This window comes from Quercus suber, unplaced genomic scaffold, assembly GCF_002906115.3.
Source record: "Quercus suber isolate HL8 unplaced genomic scaffold, Cork oak 2.0 scaffold_295, whole genome shotgun sequence".
In the NCBI taxonomy this organism is placed as follows: Eukaryota; Viridiplantae; Streptophyta; class Magnoliopsida; order Fagales; family Fagaceae; genus Quercus; species Quercus suber.
Window position 1 is genome coordinate 239,903 of NW_027069751.1, and position 23,921 is coordinate 263,823.

At 34.8% G+C, this 23,921-nt stretch overlaps 1 protein-coding gene across 5 annotated transcripts; it reads left to right on the forward strand.

Annotated features, from left to right (window-relative positions):
• LOC112033484 (rRNA (cytosine-C(5))-methyltransferase NOP2C) lies at positions 1 to 13,857 on the forward strand. 5 transcript variants are annotated; one of them, XM_065782273.1, is made up of 9 exons: positions 157 to 269; positions 1,014 to 1,173; positions 1,867 to 1,973; positions 2,117 to 2,204; positions 2,463 to 2,590; positions 10,213 to 10,313; positions 11,544 to 11,625; positions 13,202 to 13,263; positions 13,483 to 13,857. In XM_065782273.1, exons 4-9 carry the CDS (start codon positions 2,153 to 2,155, stop codon positions 13,595 to 13,597), a joined length of 540 nt encoding a protein of 179 aa, XP_065638345.1. In that variant the 5' UTR covers positions 157 to 269; positions 1,014 to 1,173; positions 1,867 to 1,973; positions 2,117 to 2,152; the 3' UTR covers positions 13,598 to 13,857. The 5 variants fall into 5 exon arrangements, with proteins under 5 accessions (XP_065638343.1, XP_065638344.1, XP_065638342.1 ...); XM_065782274.1 differs by having other exon boundaries at positions 1,867 to 2,204; XM_065782271.1 differs by lacking the exons at positions 1,867 to 1,973; positions 2,117 to 2,204; positions 2,463 to 2,590 and having other exon boundaries at positions 1 to 273; positions 966 to 1,173.
• Positions 13,858 to 23,921: the final 10,064 nt, after the last annotated feature.

Genomic DNA, 23,921 nt, shown 5'->3' on the forward strand with positions numbered 1-23,921 from the left:
TGCTTCTTTTTGATCGACTTATTTCTAGGTGCTTGACATTCAGAAACTGGCTGCTGAAATGGGTTTGAATTGTATAACTGCATTTAAGTTGGATGCTCTTAAAGCTGTTTGGCGAAGGAATGACTCCGATATTACTACCGATCTATGTTGCAGTGAGGAGATAGATGGTGTAACTATTCAAAGTTCTGACTTAATGGGTTCACATGTGGAGAGAAACTCATCCATCATTATGGAAGGGATGAGTGCTGAGAAGAGTGGCAAGGAAAGTGGTAGGTGAATACTTTGATCTACTGAACCCAAGTAGAAAAGCACTAAAGAAATTTTGGCTCCACATTTTGATAAATATTCTGAAGTAATCATCAAATTTTTCTTTGCTTATCTAACCGGTAAATCTTGATATATTGATATCATGTTCTTTTTTTTTTTGGGAACCGCATGGGGGAAATGTACCGGAGATATCATGTTCTTAAACTTTTAGAAAGATGACAAGATGTACTTTTGAGTCAATTTATTATTCTTAACAATTGCCTAAGATCACTTTGGCCACTGCTCATCATCTATTTATGGTCCAATTGAATCTAGTACACAGTAAATGTCAGGCTGATGCACATAGAAGACCATCTTTCCATTCAAGTCCATAGCAGGGAGTGGGGCCGTGACCAGTTAGTCAGGACAGAGTGTTTCTCGATTTATTCCTATTCTGTTGTACATACTCAACATAATGAATCATTAAAGAGGGCCAAAAACATGCTACTGAAATGTTGAAAAAATAGAATATATAAGCATTATAATGTTGGTTAGATTTGTGAAGTTAAGAATTTTCTATTCTGCATGTTACCAGAATGCATGTTCTGTATTTGATTTTCTTTTTGTATTGTTTTCATATCTGTTTCCTCTTTGATGTTTGTATAATATTTTTGTCTATGGTTATGAATTCATCTCTAATTAAGTCATATATTAGTTAGCAATGAAAAAGCGAATGAGAGAACTTATGTTAGCAAAGCTGACATCAGGAAGAATATACGAAGAATACGGAATGGCACTGGACGAAATCAGTGCAATGGTGGTAGGGTTCAGAATTCGAAAGGTTTTTCTCCTAACAGCTTTGATAGAGTCCTTCTTGATGCTCCCTGCTCTGCCCTTGGTTTGAGACCCCGGTTGTTTGCTGGAGAGGTAGGACAATCCAATTTAGATTGCCTTCTTCTATTTTTTATTTAATTTTTATGCTGATTCTTCTGTATTTTTGTTGATAAGTAGTTAAGGTTTTTTTTTTCCCCATTTTCTCTTTATGTTAAAGATGTTGGGTTTATGAGTTAATTATGTAGTGGCCCAAGAGGCCTAATTATATTGTAAACCCCAGCTGTACCTAACCCTAGTAGCTGCTAGGGCTTTATCACTATGCGGGCCTATATATCAAGGTTTTGAATTCCATTCTAGATTGGCTACTAGAATGGAATATTTTGGTACGGGTGTATACTGGTGTGTGTGTGTGTGTTACATATTTCATAATCTCATTAATCAATAAAAAAATTCATAACATAAAACAATTATGAAAAGAATAATTTATAAAAATTCATAAAGTGGTCTTCAAACTATTTTTATTTATTTTTTTATTTTTTTTGACTAGTCTAGTATTTCTTTTTGTCTTTTTAATCTTTCTTCTGCAGGACCTTCTCCCTCTATTCCCTTATTGTATATATGTCCCACATATAAATTTTATACTTTTTTCTTTTAAAGTTTAAAGGTTATCTCTTCTTATTCTCTCTTTTGAAATCTAATAAGTTAGTAAAATCATATCTTTTTATCAATAGCGTAAAAGTAGTGGTGTTGAGTTAAACAAATTTACTTTATACTTTTAACTTCCAGTTCATATCCACTCTCAATTGTTTTTGTTGGAGTTGGTGATGGACTCTTGGAAAGACATGAAGAACTTTGATGATAAGATCCGTGCACGTGAATTTGATATTTTTCAGGTATCACAGTAATAGCACACGATTTGCTTTGAATTCCATATAAGTTCTCCTAGTCTTATCATCTCTCTCTCTCTCTCTAACTCGACTCAGCTGAGTCAACTCACCCACTCTCACTATTTCTCTCTTCAATACGGTACCATTAGGAGCTCTAGGCAGCACGTGGGTCACATTTTTCTGCAATGGAGGTCAAGATGCTCATGGGTTTAGAGGGTTGTGACGGTGTTGCTATGGGTATGTGTGTGTTGGTGTGAAATCTGGTTTTGCGTGGATGAGAGAAATAATTTCTTCCAAAGTGGTTTTTGCACAAGAATCCATCTAGGTCTGCTTCAAAATCTAAAATTTCCACTTCCTTCATCTTGAATTGGCCTCTGATGGCATTTTTGGTTGAATTTTAGATTTGGGTCTGCTTCAAAGTTTGCAAATTTTCATTATTCATAACTTGATCTCTTCAAAAAAGTTTTGGGGCTTCTCAATTTGCTAGAGTTGCAGTGTCAGGTGGAAAGAGGATTAATTCGTTTTGTTATAAGCAAAGGAAGGAGCAAAGAAAGGTTATTTGTGCTTCCGTGGCATCTCCACAAAACTTGAGAAGTGATGAATCCTTAGCCACCAAATTCAATGTAACTCTTTGCATTTGAAATCATTCAATTTCATACTAGTTTAAATGTATTGCATTTTATTGGTTACCTTGTTTTTTCTTTAGATTGGTTCATACTAAAAATTCTATCTAATTATTTTCATCCGATAGAATATTGTTGAGTTCCTAAAATCAGATCAAAAGTGATTAAATGATGGTGTCATCAAAATAGACCCTACTAAGCAACCTGTGGTCACCTCAAATCCGTATTTGTAATAGTTGGAGATTTTCTTTTCCTGATAGCTGAGATCTTGCAAGCATAGCCTATTCTTAGTTCTAGCACTGGAAGAGCAATTTCAGAGGAAGAAAAAAAAAATCTCAAAATATGACGGAAGATACATTCAAGGAGAATGGAGCACTTGTGTTAGCCTAAGGAATAGCAAGTGCAAGGAGATTGATTGCTAGCAAGTGGCCCTTGAGAGAGGTTATATAAAAGAAAAAATAAGCATTGTTAGAACGATTAATAAAGTAGGAGGGGGGCAAAGACCAGAGAAAGAGCAAAGGAATTCAAACTCAGTAGAGTGTATGGATTTTGGTCTAAGTTTCCAATAACTCTCAAGGAGTTTTTGCCACCTAATTTTGTAGAAGAACTTGTGATGAAGGAAGAAATGGAGAATGTCCAAAGAAGTTGACAATAAAGAGGTGATGCCTTTATAGAGGAGGGCAGTTGTTGATTAGCATGACTTGACTAGCATGTCTCTCCCTCCCCCACCCCCTCCCCACCATCACCCTCACCCTCACCATCAACCCCACCAACTTCCTCTCTCTTCCCCTTCCTACCACCGGCTGTCCTACATATTCCTTCCCTCCCTCCCTATCTTTTTCTATTTCCACCTCAACTCCCACCTTTTGGTTTGCCTTCATACACCTTTTGTCATCCCTCTATCCCTTCTAGTTTTTGCCCACCGGCACCCCCCTTACAACCATCCTTATTGCCTTTTAAACCTTCTGTGCCTACACCTCCACTGTTACCTGTTATCTCCCTACCTAAAACTGATACCAAACCAGCTTCTAACCTTAATACCTCTCCATCTTTATCGGTTCAGGCGGGTAGAAAGATTCCTTTCCGTATTGATGCAAAGTTTTTCTCTTTTTCTTTCAATGGTGGGCGAGATGATTCGTATGCTATACATGAGAGCAGCCGGCATGTCAAGCACACTATTTGGGTAGGTCGTAAAGGATTGGAGTGGATCCTTTCTTGTTTTGTTGATATTCGTGATTGGGTTCCAGGGAAAGTTTCCATTTGCAAATGTTTCCGGGAAAATAATAAGTTGTTGGAATTCTGTGGGAGGTCGAATAAGGCTGGTGTTTTTGTGGTAATAGCTGAATACTATGGTGGGGCTCGCCGAGGGTGTGTTATGATACTAGCAAGCTCCAATCGTACAGGTAGGTCTTTGTTTCAGAGAGAGATGAGGAATTTTTTCATTGGTGGTAAACCGGTTTCTATGGCTGAAGTATCCTCCAAAAATGGTGGTGGTGGAGGAGGTCAGTCTGCTGGTGGTGACCGGAGTGATAAACTTTTTTCTGCTCATGGTCATCAGCATAAGTTCAGGAATTTTGAAAAATTTGGAGCAATTTGGGGGCAGTACTGGATTCCTGGAGTCCATGCAAAGAATGGTTTAGTTTTAAATGGCAAAGTTTTAGTCATTAATGGCAGACCCACGCAGGCTTGTACCTTTAAGTTGACCCCTGCCTTTTTGGCTTTGAGAGTGTGCAAGCCTGAGGGCGGGAAACGTTATGTGACATGTCTGGGTGCAATGGATTTCAGTTGGCCCAAGGATGTAAGTGGAGGGCCAAAACTTATAAAACAAGCTGGTGGGCTCGTCAAAGCCCAGCCGTGGATACTGTTTCTTCACTTAAGGGTACTTTGGTCAAACCCGTGTCCTTATTTGTTTCATCTGAGGGTCAATCTTCGTGGGTTGAAGGGGAGAGCTCGAGTGGAAGCTTGAGGTAGGTTCTTGGGTCGTCGGTGACAGCTAGGGTGCCGGCGAGTTTGACGGAGGTTTCTGGGTCGTCGGTGACTGCATCGGTGCCGGCGAGTGCATTGGAGAGGTCCATTCTTGGGTTTTCCGGCGTGGAGGTGACCAATCGAAGGATGGGGGACGAGACCCATACTTCGATAGCAGGGGTTTTGAGGGTAGGGAAGACGGCGAGGCCGTGGGGACCTCGATTTGAGGTTTTTTCTTATCATTGGCATCTGGGTGTTGCCCATAACTCTTTTTCTCCTCTGTCGGGTTTGGGTTGTGAGGAGGGTCTCTGTTTTGGAGAGAGAGATGACTCTACGGTGGTTTCTGGTGAGAAGGGAGAAAAATGGAGTAGTCCTAGTGTTGAGCCAGTGTCGCCGAGCCACTTAGATGGGGTTGAGATGTTACAGGAAGTGCCTGAGCATCTCTGGATTCAGTGGAAGCACAATGAAGTTAATCCTAGTGGTTTTTTTCATGGAGAGGATGAGAATGGATTTTTGGAGTGCTCACCCCTATCTAAATGGGATCCCAATGAACAAAAGGAGTTGGAGGTGATCCAGGAAGGTGATGAGGGAGAGGTTCAGGGGCCAGCGGTGAAAAATTTGAAATGGGTTTGTAGCCTGATGAAAATTTTTTGTAGAATTGTGGGTTTTCCTATTGTTAAGCATGAAGATCAATGCCTGGCTCTGTTTTGTCTTCTTGAACAAGATTGTGTTGATGTTGTTAGTGTTGGATCTTTTAAAGGTATTGAGAACTCCAAGCAGAAAGGGCTTAGGGAACTCAAAGGTTTGTTTTCTTCTATTAATTATGATGGGGTAGCATCTAAGGGGAGGAACAGAGACTTCTCAGTAGGTACGGGGGCGATTACCAGTTTTAAATGAGTTTACGACTGCTATCTTGGAATGTTAGGGGATTAAATAATCCTCAAAAGCGAGAGGTATGTAAAAATCTTCTCAAGGAGTGGAAGTGTGATATAGTTTGCTTTCAAGAAATTAAGCTGTCTTCTTTAAACTCTTTTGTTGTTCGAAGCCTTTGGGGTAGTCCGTTTCTAGATTGGGTTGTTCTAGATGCAGTAAATACTGCAGGGGGGGTGTTATTGGTTTGGGACAAGAGAGTTTTTGAAAAAGTTAATTGTGCTGTTGGTCGGTTTTCTGTTAATGTGTTATTGAAGGGGGTTGTAGATGATTTTGTATGGGCTTGTTCAGGAGTGTATGGGCCTAATGAGGATAATCAGCGGGGTGCTTTATGGGAAGAAATTTCAAGGATGCACTCCAGGTGGAATACGGCATGGTGTGTTTTTGGGGATTTCAATACCATTCGTTATCCGAGTGAGAGATTTGGTTGTGAGGCTTTTAGTCCAGCTATGTTTGCTTTTTCAGATTTCATTGAGGCTAATTACCTTGTGAATTTACCCCTTGAAGGGGCTTCGTTTACTTGGTTTAGAGATTCGGGGACAGATTGTATGTCAAGAATTGATAGAACTTTGGCATTGGTGGATTGGGTAGATCACTTTGGAAACGTCTCTCAAAGGGTACTCCCTCGTGTAGTTTCTGATCATTGCCCTCTTTTGGTGGTGGCAGGTAGTGTTAATAAAGGTCGGAGTGCCTTTAAGTTTGAGAATATGTGGTTGAAAGAAGAGGGTTTTGTAGAGGGTTCGGTAATGGTGGAATGGGTATTGCTTTTTGGGTTCTCCTAGCTTTATTTTGGCTCGTAAATTAAAAGCTCTTAAAGAGGACTTGAAAAAGTGGAATAAGGAGGAATTTGGGGATCTGGCCTTTAGGAAGAAATGTCTTTTATCTGAATTGTTGGGTTTGGATGCTAGGGAGGACTTATCAGGTCTTTCTCAAGAGGATCAAACTCGTAATATTTAGATTAAAGGAGAGATTGCACATCTTGCCTCTTTGGAGGAGATTTCTTGGAGACAAAAGTCCTGGATTTTATTTGTGAAGGAGGGAGACAATAATACTCGCTTTTTTCATTGGGTTGCAAACTCCCATAGAAGAACTAATCATATTCGGGGTATTGAGGTGGATGGTTTCCTCTATGAGGATGAGGAAGAGGTGCGGTCTAAGGTGGTCCATTTTTATCAAAGATTGTACATTGAGTCAGATACTTGGCGCCTTTCTATGGATGGTTTAGAGTTTGCTAGCATTGAGGAGGATGAGCGGCTTGAATTAGAGAGGGATTTTTCTAAGGAGGAAGTGGTAAAGGTTCTTCAAGAGATGGAGGGTGATAAAGCCCCAAGTCCTGACGGTTTCACTATGGTTTTTTTTCAAAAATGCTGGAGTGTAGTGGAAATAGATGTCATGGCCTTCTTTGATAATTTCTATAGGAGCTCAGAGTTTGAACGGTCTCTGAATGCTTCTTTTCTTTCTCTGATTCCCAAAAAAAATAATGCATTGAATATCAAAGATTTTAGGCCTATCAGCTTAGTGGGCAGTGTGTATAAGCTTTTGTCCAAGGTTTTAGCTAACAGATTGAGGCGGGTGTTGAATAATCTTATTTCGGAGTCACAAAATTCTTTTGTTGGTGGCAGACAGATTTTGGATTCAGTGTTTATTGCCAACGAATGTTTAGATAGTAGACTGAAGTGTCGTACTCCGGGGGTGGTGTGTAAATTAGACATTGAAAAAGTTTATGATCATGTGAATTGGGACACTTTGTTTTATCTGTTGGAGGGGATGGGCTTTGGGGATAGATGGAGGAGATGGCTAAAGACTTGTGTCTCTACCGTTCGCTTCTCAGTTCTGGTTAATGGATCTCCTGCTGGTTTCTTTGGTAGCTCTAGAGGCCTCAGACAAGGCGATCCTTTGTCTCCCCTTCTCTTTCTTTTGATCATGGAGGTTTTAAGTTGTATCCTGAAGAAAACTGAGGAAGGTGGTTTCATTTAGTGTTTTCATGTGGGTTCTATTAATTCTACTAGTATCCGTGTTTCTCACCTTTTATTTGCTGATGATACCATTATTTTCTGTGATGCCTCTAGAGAGCAGATTCTGTCCATTCGGATGGTCTTGACTTGTTTTCAAGCTTTTACTGGTTTAAAGGTGAATATGGGGAAAAGTGAAATTGTCCCTATTGGGGAGGTGCGTAACATTCAGTCTTTGGCTAATATCCTTCAGTTCAGGGTGGGCAATTTGCCTATGATTTACTTGGGGATGCCTTTGGGAACTTTGTACAAAACAACCTCTATTTGGAATCCGATCCTTGAGAGGATGGAAAAAAAGCTTTCAGGCTAGAAGCGGCTTTATTTGTCAAAGGGGAGTAGACTCACCTTACTGAAGAGTACTCTTTCAAGCCTTCCGATTTATTACCTTTCCCTTTTTACTATCCCTAAAGCTGTGATGACTAAATTGGAATGTATTCAAAGGAACTTCATGTGGGGCTCATTAGTTGAGTGTTTCAAATATCCATTGGTGGCTTGGAAAAAGGTTTGCTTACCCCGTGAGTTGGGTGATTTAGGAATTCAGAAGTTGGCGCCTTTTAATAAGGTCCTATTAGGGAAATGGCTTTGGAGGTATGGCCATATAACCTCTCATCTGTGGCAAAGGGTCATTGCCATGAAATATAGGGAGGGAAAAGGGGGTTGGTGCACTAGAGCTTGTAGTAGGGCTCATGGTTGTGATTTATGGCGGAGTACTAGTGAAGGGTGGGAAATTTTCGCTAAGAATTTCTCTTTTGTGGTGAGGGATCGTTCTCGTATTCTTTTTTGGCATGATAAGTGGACTGGGGATGTTCCTTTTAATATTCTTTATTCTTAGTTATTTTTGTGTTCAACTAATAAGGAGGCTTATATTTCTGATGTGTTAAGCCCTCTAGTGGGTGATAATGACAGAGTGTGGAGTTTAAGATTTCAGAGGGGATTCAATGATTGGGAGTTGGCGGCTTCCTACTCCCTTCTTCATTTCATCCAAACCCAAATTCCTAGGGGTGGGGGGTGTGACAGGCTTTGTTGGGATCTTAATGGCAGTGGGAAGTTTGGTACTCGGTCTTTTTATCATAAGATTTGTAATGCAGCTCATTCCACTTTTCCTTGGAAGGGTATTTGGAAAGTTAAGGTTCCTAAAAGGGTGGCTTTTTTTATGTGGACAACAACTCATGGCCAGATTCTAACGTTGGATAATCTTATGCTTCGTGGTCGCCCTTTGGCGAATCGTTGTTGTTTGTGTTGTTGTAATGTAGAATCTGTGAATCACCTGTTACTTTTTTGTCCGATAACTCACTCTTTGTGGATGTATATGCTTCGGTTGTTTGGGATCGATTGGGTCATGCCAGGTTCAGTTGTGGACTATTATTTTGTTGGTATCATTGGCTTGGGAAGCATAGTTCTGATATTTGGGATTTAGTTCCAGACTGTTTAATGTGGACTATTTGGACTGTCGGCGGTCTTTTGAGGATGAAGGGAAAACTGTGGTTCAGTTATTAGAGATTTGCTAGAGGACCCTCTTTGATTGGTCTCGTTGTTGGGGTTTCTCGGATTGTTCTACCCTTATGGATTTTATTTCATCTATTAGAATAGATTAGGGGCTGCTTCTGTCTTTTTGTTCCTTTTTTTCCTTTGTTCACTACCGTGAACTCTTTGTGTTTTTCTTGCTTTTCTTTTCATTAATAATATTCTCTTCTTACTTATCAAAAAAAAAAAAAAATGATAAATTCCAAATCACGAATAGGCACTATTAAAATAGGTCTAACCATAGGTGGGTTTACACTAATTTTCCTTGTAAAAAATCAATTATTTGGTATGACAAGTAAAATTTTTCAAGCAAACTACCAAAATTGAGGGCTCAGCCACTGGGACTGCTGGTGGCAGAGATCCAGTGACTATGCCTCCGAAACCAGTTGCAGGAATGGTAGCTCTAGCCACCATCGTCGGAATGGTGTCTCCAGTTATTGAACTACCAACAACGATGGTCAGAATGGTGTCTTCAGCAACCAGACAGCCAGCATCGCTGGCCAGAATGACTGTTTCGGTTATCAGACCTTTGGCATCGGTCATTGGAACAATAGCTCTGATAATCGGACACTTTCACCGATCGCTAGAGTGGCAGCTTCGGTGACCAGACCACCGGCACTAGTTGAAGGAGCGGCCGCTCCAACCACCAAATTGCTGGCACTAACAACCTAGCCTACTGGACTAGCAACCTAGCCACCAAATGGGGTGAGAGGAAGCAACTGTGTGTTTTTGTAAAATGTTTTACCAATTTTTAAGGGTAAAACATTTTACAACTTTTTATAAAGGATTTTACGGTCAATAGAAAATATTTTACTAGTTTGACTATATTTTATATGCAAACAAACACCTGAAAATGAGAAAACATTTTCTAGAAAAAATATTTTAGTTAAAAACAAACAGAGCGTAAATACAAAAAATTTTGTTCAAAATAGCCTACCAAACGTGTTCTTAAAAAGCCAGAAAACACTCCCAGCCACATCTTATGCTTCTCCATTTGGCTGGGAATGTATGTAGAGATTGAGGTCTTATTCAAAAATTAGGATTGCTTGTTTGAGCATATGCCAATCATTATTATTACTATTTTTTTTCATTTAATTCATGCTAGTGTTATAGACATAGTTTATGTTTTAATGTTTGATTTTCTATTATCAATTGATTGAGAAAATATGATATTAATTTTTTTGTTGGCAGGATACAATTGAATCCTTAAGAAACCATGCAAAGTATCAGAGGAGAATGTTTGACCAGGCTGTTCAGTTAGCTCGCCCAGGTGGAATAATCGTGTATTCAACGTTAGTATGCATGCATTGTGTTACTCATTATATTACCACATGTTGACATTTCAAGTGCCTCACCATGATAACAATAACAGGCATAATATTCTTAATTTCTTAGTTTCATATCATTGTTATCTCTCTCTCTTCTTTTTACTGACTTTTGATTGGTACTGTCCACTGGGTGATTGGAGAGTAAATGTTCTAAGTTTTCTTAAATTGTTTGAATGTGGAAGAGTGAGGAGCTCATATAGTAAATATTTTTCCTTGATACTCTTTTCATAGTGTTATGCATGTTTGTGTATGATTGCATGCTATATCTAAGTGTTATGGTGCAGTAATACACAAATACTTATATCATAATGGACAAATTTTTTCCTCCAAACTGGTTTGAATGAATCTTGATGTGGGAGCACCACTAGAAATTATTTTGGAATTTCTTAGTCGAAATCTATTGACCTTTTTAAATTTTATTTATTTTTTATATATTTTTATTGGATTATATCATATTTTTATATATATTTTTCATTTATTTAGTTTGGGGTTCAGATATGGATTAAATTTCATGTTTTTAGATAGGGATTAGTTTTAGATTATCTTTTAGGTGAGAGTTATATGAATGTTATCTTAATCTTTATTTCCTGGAGGCTCTATAAAAAGGCTCCAGATGGTTGGTTTGTAGTCATACTATTATTATTTATAAAAATTCTTTCATTGGTGAAATTGCTTTTCTGTTTGTTGGGGAAGCCAAGCAATCCTTAGGTTGTGAATCTTAAAGTTTATAGGGTTGTTCTAGGTGGTGAAGCCTAGGCTGTCCTGTATCAAATCTCCTCCAACTTATTACATTACGTGGTGATTAATAAAATCATCCATGTGCATTATTTAAGTAAGTCACATGATTCATTAAATAGGTCCTGAGAATGATTTTATCAATCGCCACATTATGGGTGGGGGGAATTTTTCTCTAAACCGGTTTAGAGGTAAATATTTCCTATCATAATAGACTAATCAATAACTATGTATATAATTTCTGGGTCAGGCTTACTGTTCTAGATCTGTTCTAAGCCCATTGTTTATGTACATAGGTCACACAATCAAGATTAAGCCAGTGACTTTGGTAATGCCTAATGATCTTTTGTATGAACACTGTTGTTAGTATATTGCTGATTATTGGAGCAATAATGTTTATTGTGTGCATCATCATACCCTGAACTGAACTGTTTATACTGTCTCTTTTTTTTGGGTTAGGTGTACAATAAATCCTGGTGAGAATGAAGCATTGGTACGATATGCGTTGGATAGATATACTTTTCTGTCCTTGGTACCACAGGTTAGAACCAAAATTTTACCTACTAGTTGCCAACCCATGCAATGTGTGGGAATATATTATTAGTTTGTGATGTGGTTTAATGTATAATTTATTCTCTAAATTTATTGTAAATAATTTGCTCTCAAAAAATTAAACAATTTTGAAAATTAATTTTTATTTCTATATTTTTAAAAATATATAATTTTATTATTTTTGGTGTTTTTTATTGATATTATTGTTTTTTGAAGTGATACATATTCTTCTAACTATTGTTATTATGCATTATCTAATTTCTTTTGGTACAAATAAAATTTTAAGTTTTAAATTTATTATTCAAAATTTTCATTTTCTTAAGGAGGTTATCATCATAATCAAAACATATCACATAATTACAATTGATATTACTAAAACAATTGATAGACACTTCAGCAAAAAAAAAAAAAAAACAATTGATAGACACATTCAAATTCAAATACATAGTCATATACAGTCATGTAGATTGTGTTTTGATATGAACTTAAATTCTCACTTCCAAACTAACTAAAGATTAACTCAAATAAAAATCAAACCAAAGTTATGAGAGAGAGAGAGAGAGAGAGAGAGAGAGTATCGAAAATAAAAGGTATAGTTGTAAATACCAAAATTTCCAAGTTATACTATATGATAGAATAACATTATGTGAATAAATACTATATTTATAATAATCAAAGGAAAATAGCTTAAAGTATAGTTCAATACAAAAATTCATCTACTTAAAGTAAAAATGCAAGATTAAATTAAAGATTCCAAAAGAAAGAAAAAAAAATTATACATATATACACATACATAGAGTAATAATCACTTTTGTGTGTGGGAGAAGTGTGGGAGAATGGTTCAAAACAAAAAATCATAAACCTAAAGTAGAGATGCAAGAAAGAATTATAAATCCACCAATAGGGGAAAAAAATAGAGAGAGTAATCACATTTTTATTTGGGAAAAATATGGATTGAATGGAAGAGAATAATATATTTTAGTAAAGAAGATGAGGTCAAAATAAAAAGAAGAGGAATGGATGAAGAGTAATGGTAGGGTAGAGAGTAATGGAGAGATAAAAAGTAGAAGAAAGTGTGGAGTGTTAGAGGAAGTGAGGAATGAAAATAGAGGAGTTAAAAATGGAGTAGAGTTGGAAATAGTTAGATGACGTGACACAATGAGAGAGTAGCAATATAGAATGCTACATGTCGGCTTTATATATATTATTGTTAAATAGATATATTTTTGTAAGGATTCAAGAGAAGTTGCTCAAGTTTGAAGAGAAGATTGATACTGGTTGTTCGATCACTGGAAAAATATTTGGAGTAAAGAGACAGAACCAGCCTCCCTTCTAAATTTAAAAAAAAAAAAAAATAATAATAATAATAATAATCAAAACTGTGTTATCATCTCCACTCCAGTACAAACTATAATTTCATTATCACGTTGGTAGCAGTAGCTTTTTCTAGAATAAGAGGTATCATGTCGATGTTTATTTCTTGATTTTTTTTTTCGGAGGGGGTAGGGGGAAATGCCATTATATGATTGTTTATCATCTAATTTTGATTTTTATGGTACTTTCAGCATCCAAGAATTGGAGGTCCTGGCCTTGTTGGTCATTGTGAATTTCCTGATGGATATATCGAGTATGTACTCTTGTCTAGGCATATGCCATTGTGTAACTCATTGATATCATTTCACTTTATATAGATTGGTGTTGGTTTTCATATAAATGTATGACAGCCTATTTTACGTACTTGTTATGAATTCTTCTACCAGTCTCCTGATAATAATAAATTTTGAAGTTGATTGTTCCTACTTGGTAGATAATAAGCCATATAACTACTTCAATGCTGAACTCACAGGGAATGGTTAAGACCTGGGGAGGAAGAACTTGTGCAGAGGTTTGATCCGTCATCTCCACTCGATACGATTGGGTTTTTCATAGCGAAGTTTATTGTTGGGCCTAAAGATGCCTAATTTGGGAAAAGCTGTGCAAGTTCATGAGATCATAAATGGTTAAGGTTGTTATAAATGAATGATCTCAAGACATGCCAAATTGCCCTTTTATTAGTTAAAGTTTTGGATTATCATGATTTTGAAGGCTTTATTGGTTCCATTGAATATTTTTTAGTCAATTTGGTAATTTACATTGCAAATGAAAATTTTAAAAATTTCATTGTGGTGATTGTAGTTTAATTTTATTCTATGAAAAATTGCTATTGAGCTTAAAGTTGCCATCAAGTTATTAGCTGTGTGCGCGCGCGCACATGTGCATGTGTGCAGTTTTTTAAAATTTTTCATAAATTCATTAATAAATATCATAACGGCACCTGTTTTAACTAATCATACCTATGAAATGGAGAAAAACAAGTAAACCAGATGTAGATATTCTATTCAATTAAAAATGTGAAACGGATTGTGAATATTAGATGTTAATAAAAAAAATTCACATAATACAACTTGTTTTTGTCCATTTTTTTAAATTTAGGGATTAGCGATTTAGGGGTTAGAGATTTAGTAATTTAGGTGTAAGAGATTTAGTGGTGAACAATTCAAGGGATAGAGATTTTGATGTTTGTGATTTAGGGGTTAGAAATTTGGAGAGGTTAGAGATTTGGTGGTAAGTGATGTAATGATTAGCGATTCAAGGATTAGAGATTCAATGGTTAGAGATTTAGGGATTAGTGATTTAGGAGTTAGACATTTAGGGGTTAGCGATTTAGGGGTTTGAAATTTAGGGGTTAGTGATTCAGGGGTTTGTGATTAATAGGTATAAATTTAGGGGTTAGAAATTTAGGAGTGAGCGATTAGCGATTTTGGTGTTAGAGATTTGGAGGTTGAGGATTTAGGATTAGAGATTTAGGGGTTAGTGATTCACAATTAGAGATTAAGAGGTTAGCAATTCATGTGTTTTTAAATTTTGGGGTTAGCGATTTAGGGGATAAAGAATCTAGAGGTTAGGGACTTAGGGGTTACTAATTTAGGGATTAGAGAGTTAAGGTGTGTGCTTCTTTTGTTTAACTACCCTTACTATACATGATTGTTGTGCTCTAGGGAATAAGCCTTAGCCGAGTGGACTGGAGGCAGAGGGTTCATGGATTCACCACCTAAATTAGGTTTAGGAACCATGTATTGTCCCTACAGAGGGTCTGGTCTATCCAAAGTTTGTGTCTAGTGATAAGGTACAGAGATGGGAAGGTGCACTCAACTCTGCCCAACTTGTGAGTTGGCTTTTACTTTCCATATCCTAATTTGATGAAAGGATCCTCTAATAGGCTATTCTATATGCACGCACACCTACCCTAACATGCACCAAAATATGGTATATCATTGTCTCATATTCATCATCACAAAACCCTAACCATTCATTTTGCCATGGCATTATCAACACGTATCATCCTAAACATACATCTAGCCACAACATCTCATACATGTCCTAACATACATTTAGGCATGGTATCTCATACATATCAACATCACAAGTGTCTCATTTCATGAAGGAAAAAATCTATAGAGAATGTTGAAAATTTTGTGCATTTAATGAATACTATTGCTCAAAGAATTTACATAATTTTGTATGTTCGAAGAACATTCAAAATTTGGCACGTTTAACATACATAATTTTTCATAGAAAGTTGAAAATTCTGCTAATTCAACAAACACTATTGCTCAAAAAATTTACATAAATTTGTATGTTTGAAGTATGCAATTTTCAAATAATGCTCAAAATGCAACACGTTTGATGTAAACAATTTTCCAAAAATGTTGAAAATTCTGCTCATTCAATGAACATTATTACTCAAAAAATTTGCATAATTTTGTATGTTCCAAGTACTCTCAAAATAAAGCACGTTTGACATACAATTTTTCAAAAATGTTAAAAATTTTGCGCATTCAACAAACATTATTACTCAGATTTTTCCATAATTTCGCACGTTCTAAGTACGCAAATTTTCGAAGAATGCTTGAAATTTCACATATTTAGCGTACACAATTTTTGAGAAAATATTGAAAATTATGCTCATTCAACAAAACTATTATTCAAAGAATTTTTATAATTTTGTATGTTCAAAGTATCCAATTTTTCGAATAATGTTGAAAATTCTTCATGTTCAACGTACACAACATTTTAAAGAATGTTGAAAATTCTGCGCATTTAACAAAAACTATTACTCATAGAATTTTAATAATTTTGTACGTTTGAAGTACGCAATTTTTTGAAGAAGCGGTCAAAATTTTGCATGTTCAATGTATACAATTTTTCATTAAACTTTGAAAATTCTGCACATTCAACGTACGTTATGACTTAAAGAGTTTACATAATTTAGTATGTTTGAAATACACAATTTTTTGAAGAAAGCACTAAAATATGAACGTTCAACTTACATACTTTTTTAGAGAATGTTGAAATTTCTACGCATTCGACAAACACTATTACTTAAAGAATTTACATAATCTTGTATGTTCAAAGTACAAAATTTTCAAAAAACGTTCAAAATTACGCACGTTCAAAATACACAATTTTTCATAGAATATAGAAAATTCAACACATTCAACGAACACTATCACTTGAAAAATTTGCATAATTTTGTACGTTCTGCATGTTCTAACTATATAATTTTTTAGAGAATGTTGAAAATGTTGTGCATTCAACGAACCTTATTACTCAAAGAATTTACATAATTTTGGACATTTGAAGTACGCAATTTTTCAAAGAATGCTAAAAATTCGGCACGTTCAACGTATACATTTTTTCATAAAATGTAGAAATTTTGCATGCTCGACATACAAAATATTCAAGGAATGTTGAAAATTCTGCGCCCTCATAGAATTTCCATTATTTTTTAAGTTCGAAGTACGCAATTTTTCAAAAAAAGGCTCAAAATTCCGCACATTCAATGTACACAATTTTTTTTTTTTTTTTTTCTAGAAAATGTTGAAAATTATGCATATTTAACAAACACTATTATTCAAAGAATTTTCATTATTTTGTACGTTCAAAATACAAAATTTTTCGAAGATCACACAAAATTTCGCATGATGAACCTACGCAACTTTTTAGTAAAATGTCGAAAATTTTGTGCAATGAATGAACACTATTACTTGAAAACTTTACATAATTTTGTACGTTTAAAATATGCAATGTTCAAAGAATGCTCAAAATTCCGTAGATTCAAAGTACATAATATTTCAAAAAAATGATGAAAATTTTGCATATTCAACGAACACTATTACTAGTATAATTTTCATATATATATATATATATGTATATTTTAAATGTTTGAAGTACGTAATTTTTTGAATAATGCTTAAAGTTCAATGTACACAATATTTTAGAGAATGTTGAGAATTTTGGGCATTCGACGAACATTATCACTTAAAGAATTTACAAAATTTGTATATTCAAAGTACGTAATTTTTGAAGAATGCTCAATATTCGGCATGTTCAACGTACACATTTTTGCAGAATGCTAAAAACTATGGGCATTCAAGGAGCATTGTTACTCAAAGAATGTATGAAGAACATTGTGGGGGCTATTAGTAATTATAATAAGACTTATTCACCCTAATCCAACTTGAGAATCATCCTAACTTTAGTTGGAAAAATGAGACTCACTCTTCGTCATAACTACAAAGAAATTTTTTCCAACCACTTCCTACATCACATGCATCACATTCACACCCATTTAATTCACTTGAGAACATTCATGCATTTATAAAGGTTCAAAATAAAACAAATAAGAAGCATGATAAATTGCTCACCCAACTTGTTGAAGAGAACAGGGAGATAAAGAGTCATATTTCAAAGTTAACTAGTTCTTTAACTATAAATGAGAAAGAAAATTTTCCATCCCAACCTCAAAATTTTCAAGGCCAATATATGGTTCAATGTTCTATAAAGGATAAGTCACATCTTCAGCAAGTCAATGCTATCAATACTCTGAGTGGAAAAAATGTAGATACTCCAACGGCGACTTAAGAGAATTAGACATGAGTAGTGATGATATTGACTTTCGCAATACTGATGAAATTGCTAAGAGACCTGTCGCTATACCATTTCCTCAAGTTTTAAAATCTTCAAGGAAATAGGATTATAGCCCTGAAATTTTGCAAAACCTCAGGCAAGTAAAAATTAATCTTCGATTGTTGCATGTCATTAAGCAAATACCATCATATGCCAATGTAATTAAGGATTTGTGCACAATGAAAAGGAGGCACAATGTCAAGAACATAGCTTTTCTAACGGAGCAGGTACATGCTTTAATTCAACATAAGACCCCTCCAAATACAAAGACCCTAGATGTCCCACTATTTCATGTATTATTGGAGGACCATGGAACACACACTGTTGTTTTTAAGGGCAAGTGTTAATTTGAGGCTCTACTCGGTTTACTTATGACTTGGTTTAGGTGATATAAAACCCACTTCTATGGTGTTACAATTAGCTGATCGATCTGTAAAAAGACTAAGAGGGGTGATAGAAGATATGTTAGTTCAAATTAATAAATTTTATTATTCAGTTCATTTTTAGATGCTACTAATGCCTTAATAAATTGCAAGAATGGACTCATGAAGCTTACTTTGGTAACATGATATTGGAAGTGAACACGAGGAGTGTGAATGGTTGGGAACCATGCTTTGAGGAGTTGCCCGAAAGAGAAACAAAACCTCTTCCTTTTAGTGTTGACGCACTAAAATATGCATTCCTTGCACCAAGTGATACCTCTCATGTTGTTACTACTTAATTAACTGTGAAGCATGAAGTAAGTTAATTATGCTTTTAAAGAATACTAAAGATTCATAATTTGGCACGTTCAACGTACACATTTAGAGGTTATAAATATTAAAAGAAAACAAGGGCAACCATGTTTTTTGGCTGCTGGAAAACATTATTTTTCATAAATTTTTGGAAATTTTTATTTTCTGTGCAAGCTTAAGAACCTAGGATAGGGTTAGGGGTGAATTCCCAATGTTGTAAGTTGTCCACTTATCAATTCAAGCATGTTTTTCATGTTTTGATTATTGAAATCAATTGTTCTTTTTTTCTTAATTGTTTTGTTAGATTAATGTTTAATTTCTAATTCTTTCATAAGTTTATTCTTGAATCTTCTTATTGTTAGAATACAGTTTTATAATCTCTCTAGCAAAATGTGATAATCTTGTTAGATATTACTTTTGCCATAGTATGTGATGTTCTTGAGTTTTTCTAGTAAAATTATTATTTTCTAGAATAAATTGTTGGAACAATTGATGAATATAACCAACCAAAGAGAGTTTTATTAATAACTAATTTCTAAATTTACCAATCGGATAGTTTATGTGTTTACTTATTCCAATTGTGTACTAAAATTGGATTGATATTAGATGTTTAACAATATTGGTGGAAAAGAAAATCTGATGTGTTGCATGGATGTTGCAGATTCTGCCTGCATGCTCTGTAATCAGGATTGTGAAACCTCATCCCACCTCTTCATCAAATGCCCTGTGGCTAAAGCTCTTTGCTTCTCGGTATGCTGGGGATTTAGGTCCGAGGAGATGCATTTAACAACATCAGCTGATATCATAAAGTTGATTCTAAACCCACCATCAACTCTCTGTCAAGCCTAAGACCAATGGCTGGTTCCCCTCTACATGGCTTTCACCCTTGAGGAGATTTGGCGAACCGCAATTTTGTGTTTCACCATAAAGGAGCAGTGGACCTGCAGGCTTTAATTTAGAATATCCACTCCAAGCTTCTTGAATGCCATCTCATCTTCTCCAAGTCAGAGCATACCAATCCAGATTCTGCCTTTCCCAACTGGTCATCTCCACCTCCAGGTACTATCAAGATTAACGTTGATGCGGCAATCTCTAGTTCCGACACGGCATTGGCTGTTGTTGCCAAAAATTCCCAAGGCTTGGTACGTTTGGGCTAGGATCACCCCAAAGCGGTCCCCCTCTGAAGGCGGAGGCTGGGGCAATGTTATGGGCTGTTTAGCTAGCTTCCCGAGAAAAATGGAGCCATGTCATTTTTGAAGGTAATTCAAAGGTCTGCATTGATGCCATCCTTGATTGTACTGGCAACTCCACTTGGTCCATCTCACATTTTATTTCAGATATTAGTTGGCTAGCTTTGTCTTTTACGTCATTTTCTTTTAATTGGGTCAAAAGAAGCGGCAACTCTGCTGCTCATACAGTAGCGAAGTTCGCATTAGATTCTATGATATCTTGTTTTTTCACTTTGGTTAATCTTCCACCTAGTATAGCTGCTGTTTGTTTGGAAGATGCTAACAATTGTATTATTATTATTTATTTTTTTTGAGAAACCTTCCCATAAAGAGAAGGGGAACAATTGTATTATATATATATATATATATATTAGTGGACAAACCCTAACCTCCTACACTACAATTTTTGTTGCAAAATTGGACGTCATTAAGTACAATCATTTTGAGAATTCTAGTACTTAAGTGTGTGGTCTTAAAGTCCCCCCACCCCACCCAAATTTCTTCATTGTAAATTCGGGATTAATAAGTCGGGCTAACAAGCTAGCCCAATGGGCACCCGTAGACAAAAAAACAAGCCCATGGCCTGCCCCACTGGGCTACAAATATCGAGCTAGACAGCTCATCAGCCTAGTGGGCTAGCGAGCTGTTGGCCTGACCAATGGGTCATTGGCTATTTAGTGACCTTTAATAGAATCCAAGTAACTTGGAAAGAGCCAAACTCTCTTTGACTACCCAACCTATTGTCACCTTGCATTAACAAACCCCCTTGGTGTGTCTTAATTATTCATTCCATACCAAATTGTCGGTCATGTTTAGAAAATTCAACTTTTTAATGGAATATCATTTAATGCATTGTCTATTAAGTAAAAGTGTATAAATTTTCAAAACTATCATCCAAATTGAGACAAGTACTATCATCCAAGTTTATTAAATGGAGACTAACGGATGTAGTGATTTGGCTGAGGTGTGAAGTTCAGGTACTAAATTGGCTGAAATAAAAGTTTATGGGGTGTCAAGGTATTTTTCCCTCATTAATTTAAACTATAAAGAAAGAAAAATGACTTTTTAAATAAAAGGTAAGATAAGAATTTTATTTATTAATTTTGGAAAAAAGACTTTATTTTGGAACATTCCAAAATGAAAAAAAGGACTAACAATTTGGAATGGCAGGGAGTGTGTTGTTGTTTTTTACTTATAACTAGTCGCGAACCTGCGTGTCGCACGTGATTATTTTTTAAGGTGGTCTCATTATTACTATTATTTTGTAATTTGAGCGAATTTAATGAAAAGTAATGCATTTAATAATCATATTTCTCACAGAATAATTTTTTATTATTGTTGAATTGTTTTATTTAAAATTTGAAACCTTAATTCTACCATAGTCAGTTGACTAATTTTTACATCTCTAAGTCAATTAAACATGTTTTGCATGCTACATGTAAACCTTCTTTTCCATAAGGATGGAAATAATGTGGGTAATTTTTTTTTTCTATGGAAGTTAAAAAAATTAAAATTCACCTTGTCTTGATGTTTTCTAAAAATTAAATTTGGTGATTCTCTTTCAATAATTGTGAAAATTCGAAGCAATAATTTAGAAGGTAATTCATGTTACATGTTCATGCTTTGATTGTGTAATTGTATGATTGATTTGGGTTGTAATTTATAAGTTGAATATGGTGGTGTATATTCAAAAGGGTCTGACTTTGTTGTTTAGGATATTGAATATAAGTGTTGTGTTTGATTTATAGAGTGGCGACAGTTGTAGTAATTAAAAATTGGTTTTTCATTTTCTTTATAAAAACCTTACATATACTTTTTTTTTTTCAAAAAAACTTTTACAAATTTTTTTAACGTGAATCTTCACATATACCTTAATAAGTAAACTCTATAAATTTCATTTTCTTAGATGCATAAAAAAAAGACATCTATTCCATAATAATAGTGGCTAATTAGTTTTTTCATGCTCTCATTTATAACGTTTCTTACTGTTATCATATTCTACTGGCTGGTGATTTTCATAATAAAGGAATTAAATGAGAGTTAAATTCTTAGAACCTTTCATTAGATTTTAAAAGTCATGGTGTGTGAAGAATATCAGCATTTAAGGATTTTTTTTAATATTTTATTATTTATAAATAATGTTAAATGAAATGTCAAAAAAAGGATTTTGAAAATTTTCATCCTTATTTCTTATATATTTCTATTATTACTGAAGAACGCCTTCCTTTTAGTTTTGATAATAAATATGATTTTCTAGATTAGAGTTTGATTAGTTTCAAGTTTAAATTTTGAATGATTGTATTTAATTGTTGATTATATGATTTAATTAAGTGAATTTAACGATTATTTATTTGCATTGTAAAGTTTTTAATAACATTTGTAAGGTCATCTTTAATTAATTTTTTACTCCTTTAGTTGCCAGCCTTTTTGTTTTCCAATTAACTGTTACTAATTAATTTATTTAATTGACGTATGATTTCTTTTACTAATTTCTTTCACTAATCTCTTTCTCTCTTTCTTTGTTAACATCCTATTGTTTTCCCAAGTTTGATGATAATTCTAATTTACTAAATATGCATATTGTAATGTTTATTTTTATTTTTATTTTATTCCATTTTGCTGCCATGAAGTTAGTATATCCATAACTATAAGTTTATTTTACGATATGTTTGGTTTGATATTATTATTATTATAAATTTAGTGTTTCTAAAATCACATGTGTTTTGTATTCTCTTTTTCTATTGATGCATTGTAATGTTTTATGGGAATACTTTATAAGATATTTTTTTATTCTATTTTTTTTAATTGAGTGTTTCTAAATTGATATTTGTTTTGTTTTTCATTTTTCCATTGATTCTTTGTAATATTTCATGGGAAGACTTTAAAGAACAATTTTTATTTATTGAATTTAAATAAAATATTATACGTTTAATTTTAAAAAAATGAGACAAAATATAAATAATTATGATATGGAGGATGCTGCTAAAATGTTGAATAAAATAAGATAAGAAGAAAAATAGTAAAAATGAAATGTATAGCAATAAACACCATATTATTTTAGTTATGCTATGTAATAAAATAATATTATATTTTCCACTTGGCCTTCAATGAGAACTTGAGTCTTCACACACTCTCTCACACACAACCCATACAATGAAATCCCACATAAAATATAGGGTAAACATGATTGAACAAAATTACAATCAAATTTGGCACGGAATTAAAGCCAACACAAAATAGTTGTAAGTAACAATTTTACAATCTCCCCCTTTGACTATTCCGTGACAAAACTCTTAAACCAGACTCTAGACTTAAACGTGAGTTTAGGAACAGTGGTAAAACTCACTCACACCCAATTCTAGAAGCTGTGAAGTACTTGCACCTTATGTACTTGTATCCTGAAACACTTGCACACAAACAAAACTTTCATTAAGCTTATAACAAGTTGAACAAGGTATGTATAGGAGCAAGTAAAATGCGATCAAGATATTAAACAAGATATAGTCTATGAAGCATAACTTGATCAAACAAAAATAGTCATTAAAGAATGACTACAATGAACATTTAGCTAGTAAATGATCACCCGGACACGCAATGCAATTAAAAGCAAACGCAAAAATTAATTGCATGTCCAATACACAACCAATGCAAAACGCTAAGGTATTTGCATCAAGGATACAAGATCCAACAAGGGCACAAGTGTGGAGTATTAAAGATAATGCATGACATTTAACAACAAGTACTTAAGCTACAAAGCATGGGTACAGAAACCTTAAAAGTTTACAAAAGCAACAGGTATAAACACAAACTAAACACATACTGAAAAACATCTTAAGTATTAATAAACCAAAGTTTCACACAAAATATCAAACCCATAATGAAAATAGTATTCAAAAACATAGTATTATAACTAACACCATAATCATCAACATAAAATAAAACTGAGCAATAAACTAAATAAACACTGTTTTTGGCTGCTCCCCCTCAAAATGGCACTTCCCCTCAAGAGCTGCTTCTCAAAAAATTCTCCCCCTTTTTGACCAGAATGGCCAAAGGGTCACTGCTGGGTGTTGATGCTGTCAAACTTGGCTGAAAGTGTGATGAGCTATTCCTAAATTGTTGCCATCTTGTCAGTATGCTCATTCTGGACCTCTCTGAGTCCATTAATCCTCCCCAGGATGATTTGAAATGCATCTGGAGGTACAGCTGATGAGGTTGAAGCCCTGCTCCTCTTGCCTCTGCTTCTGGGTGTGGACGTCTGTCTTGCAGCCTCTGTTTCAGTTACCATTGGATCGCCTTCTCCTTGGTCACCC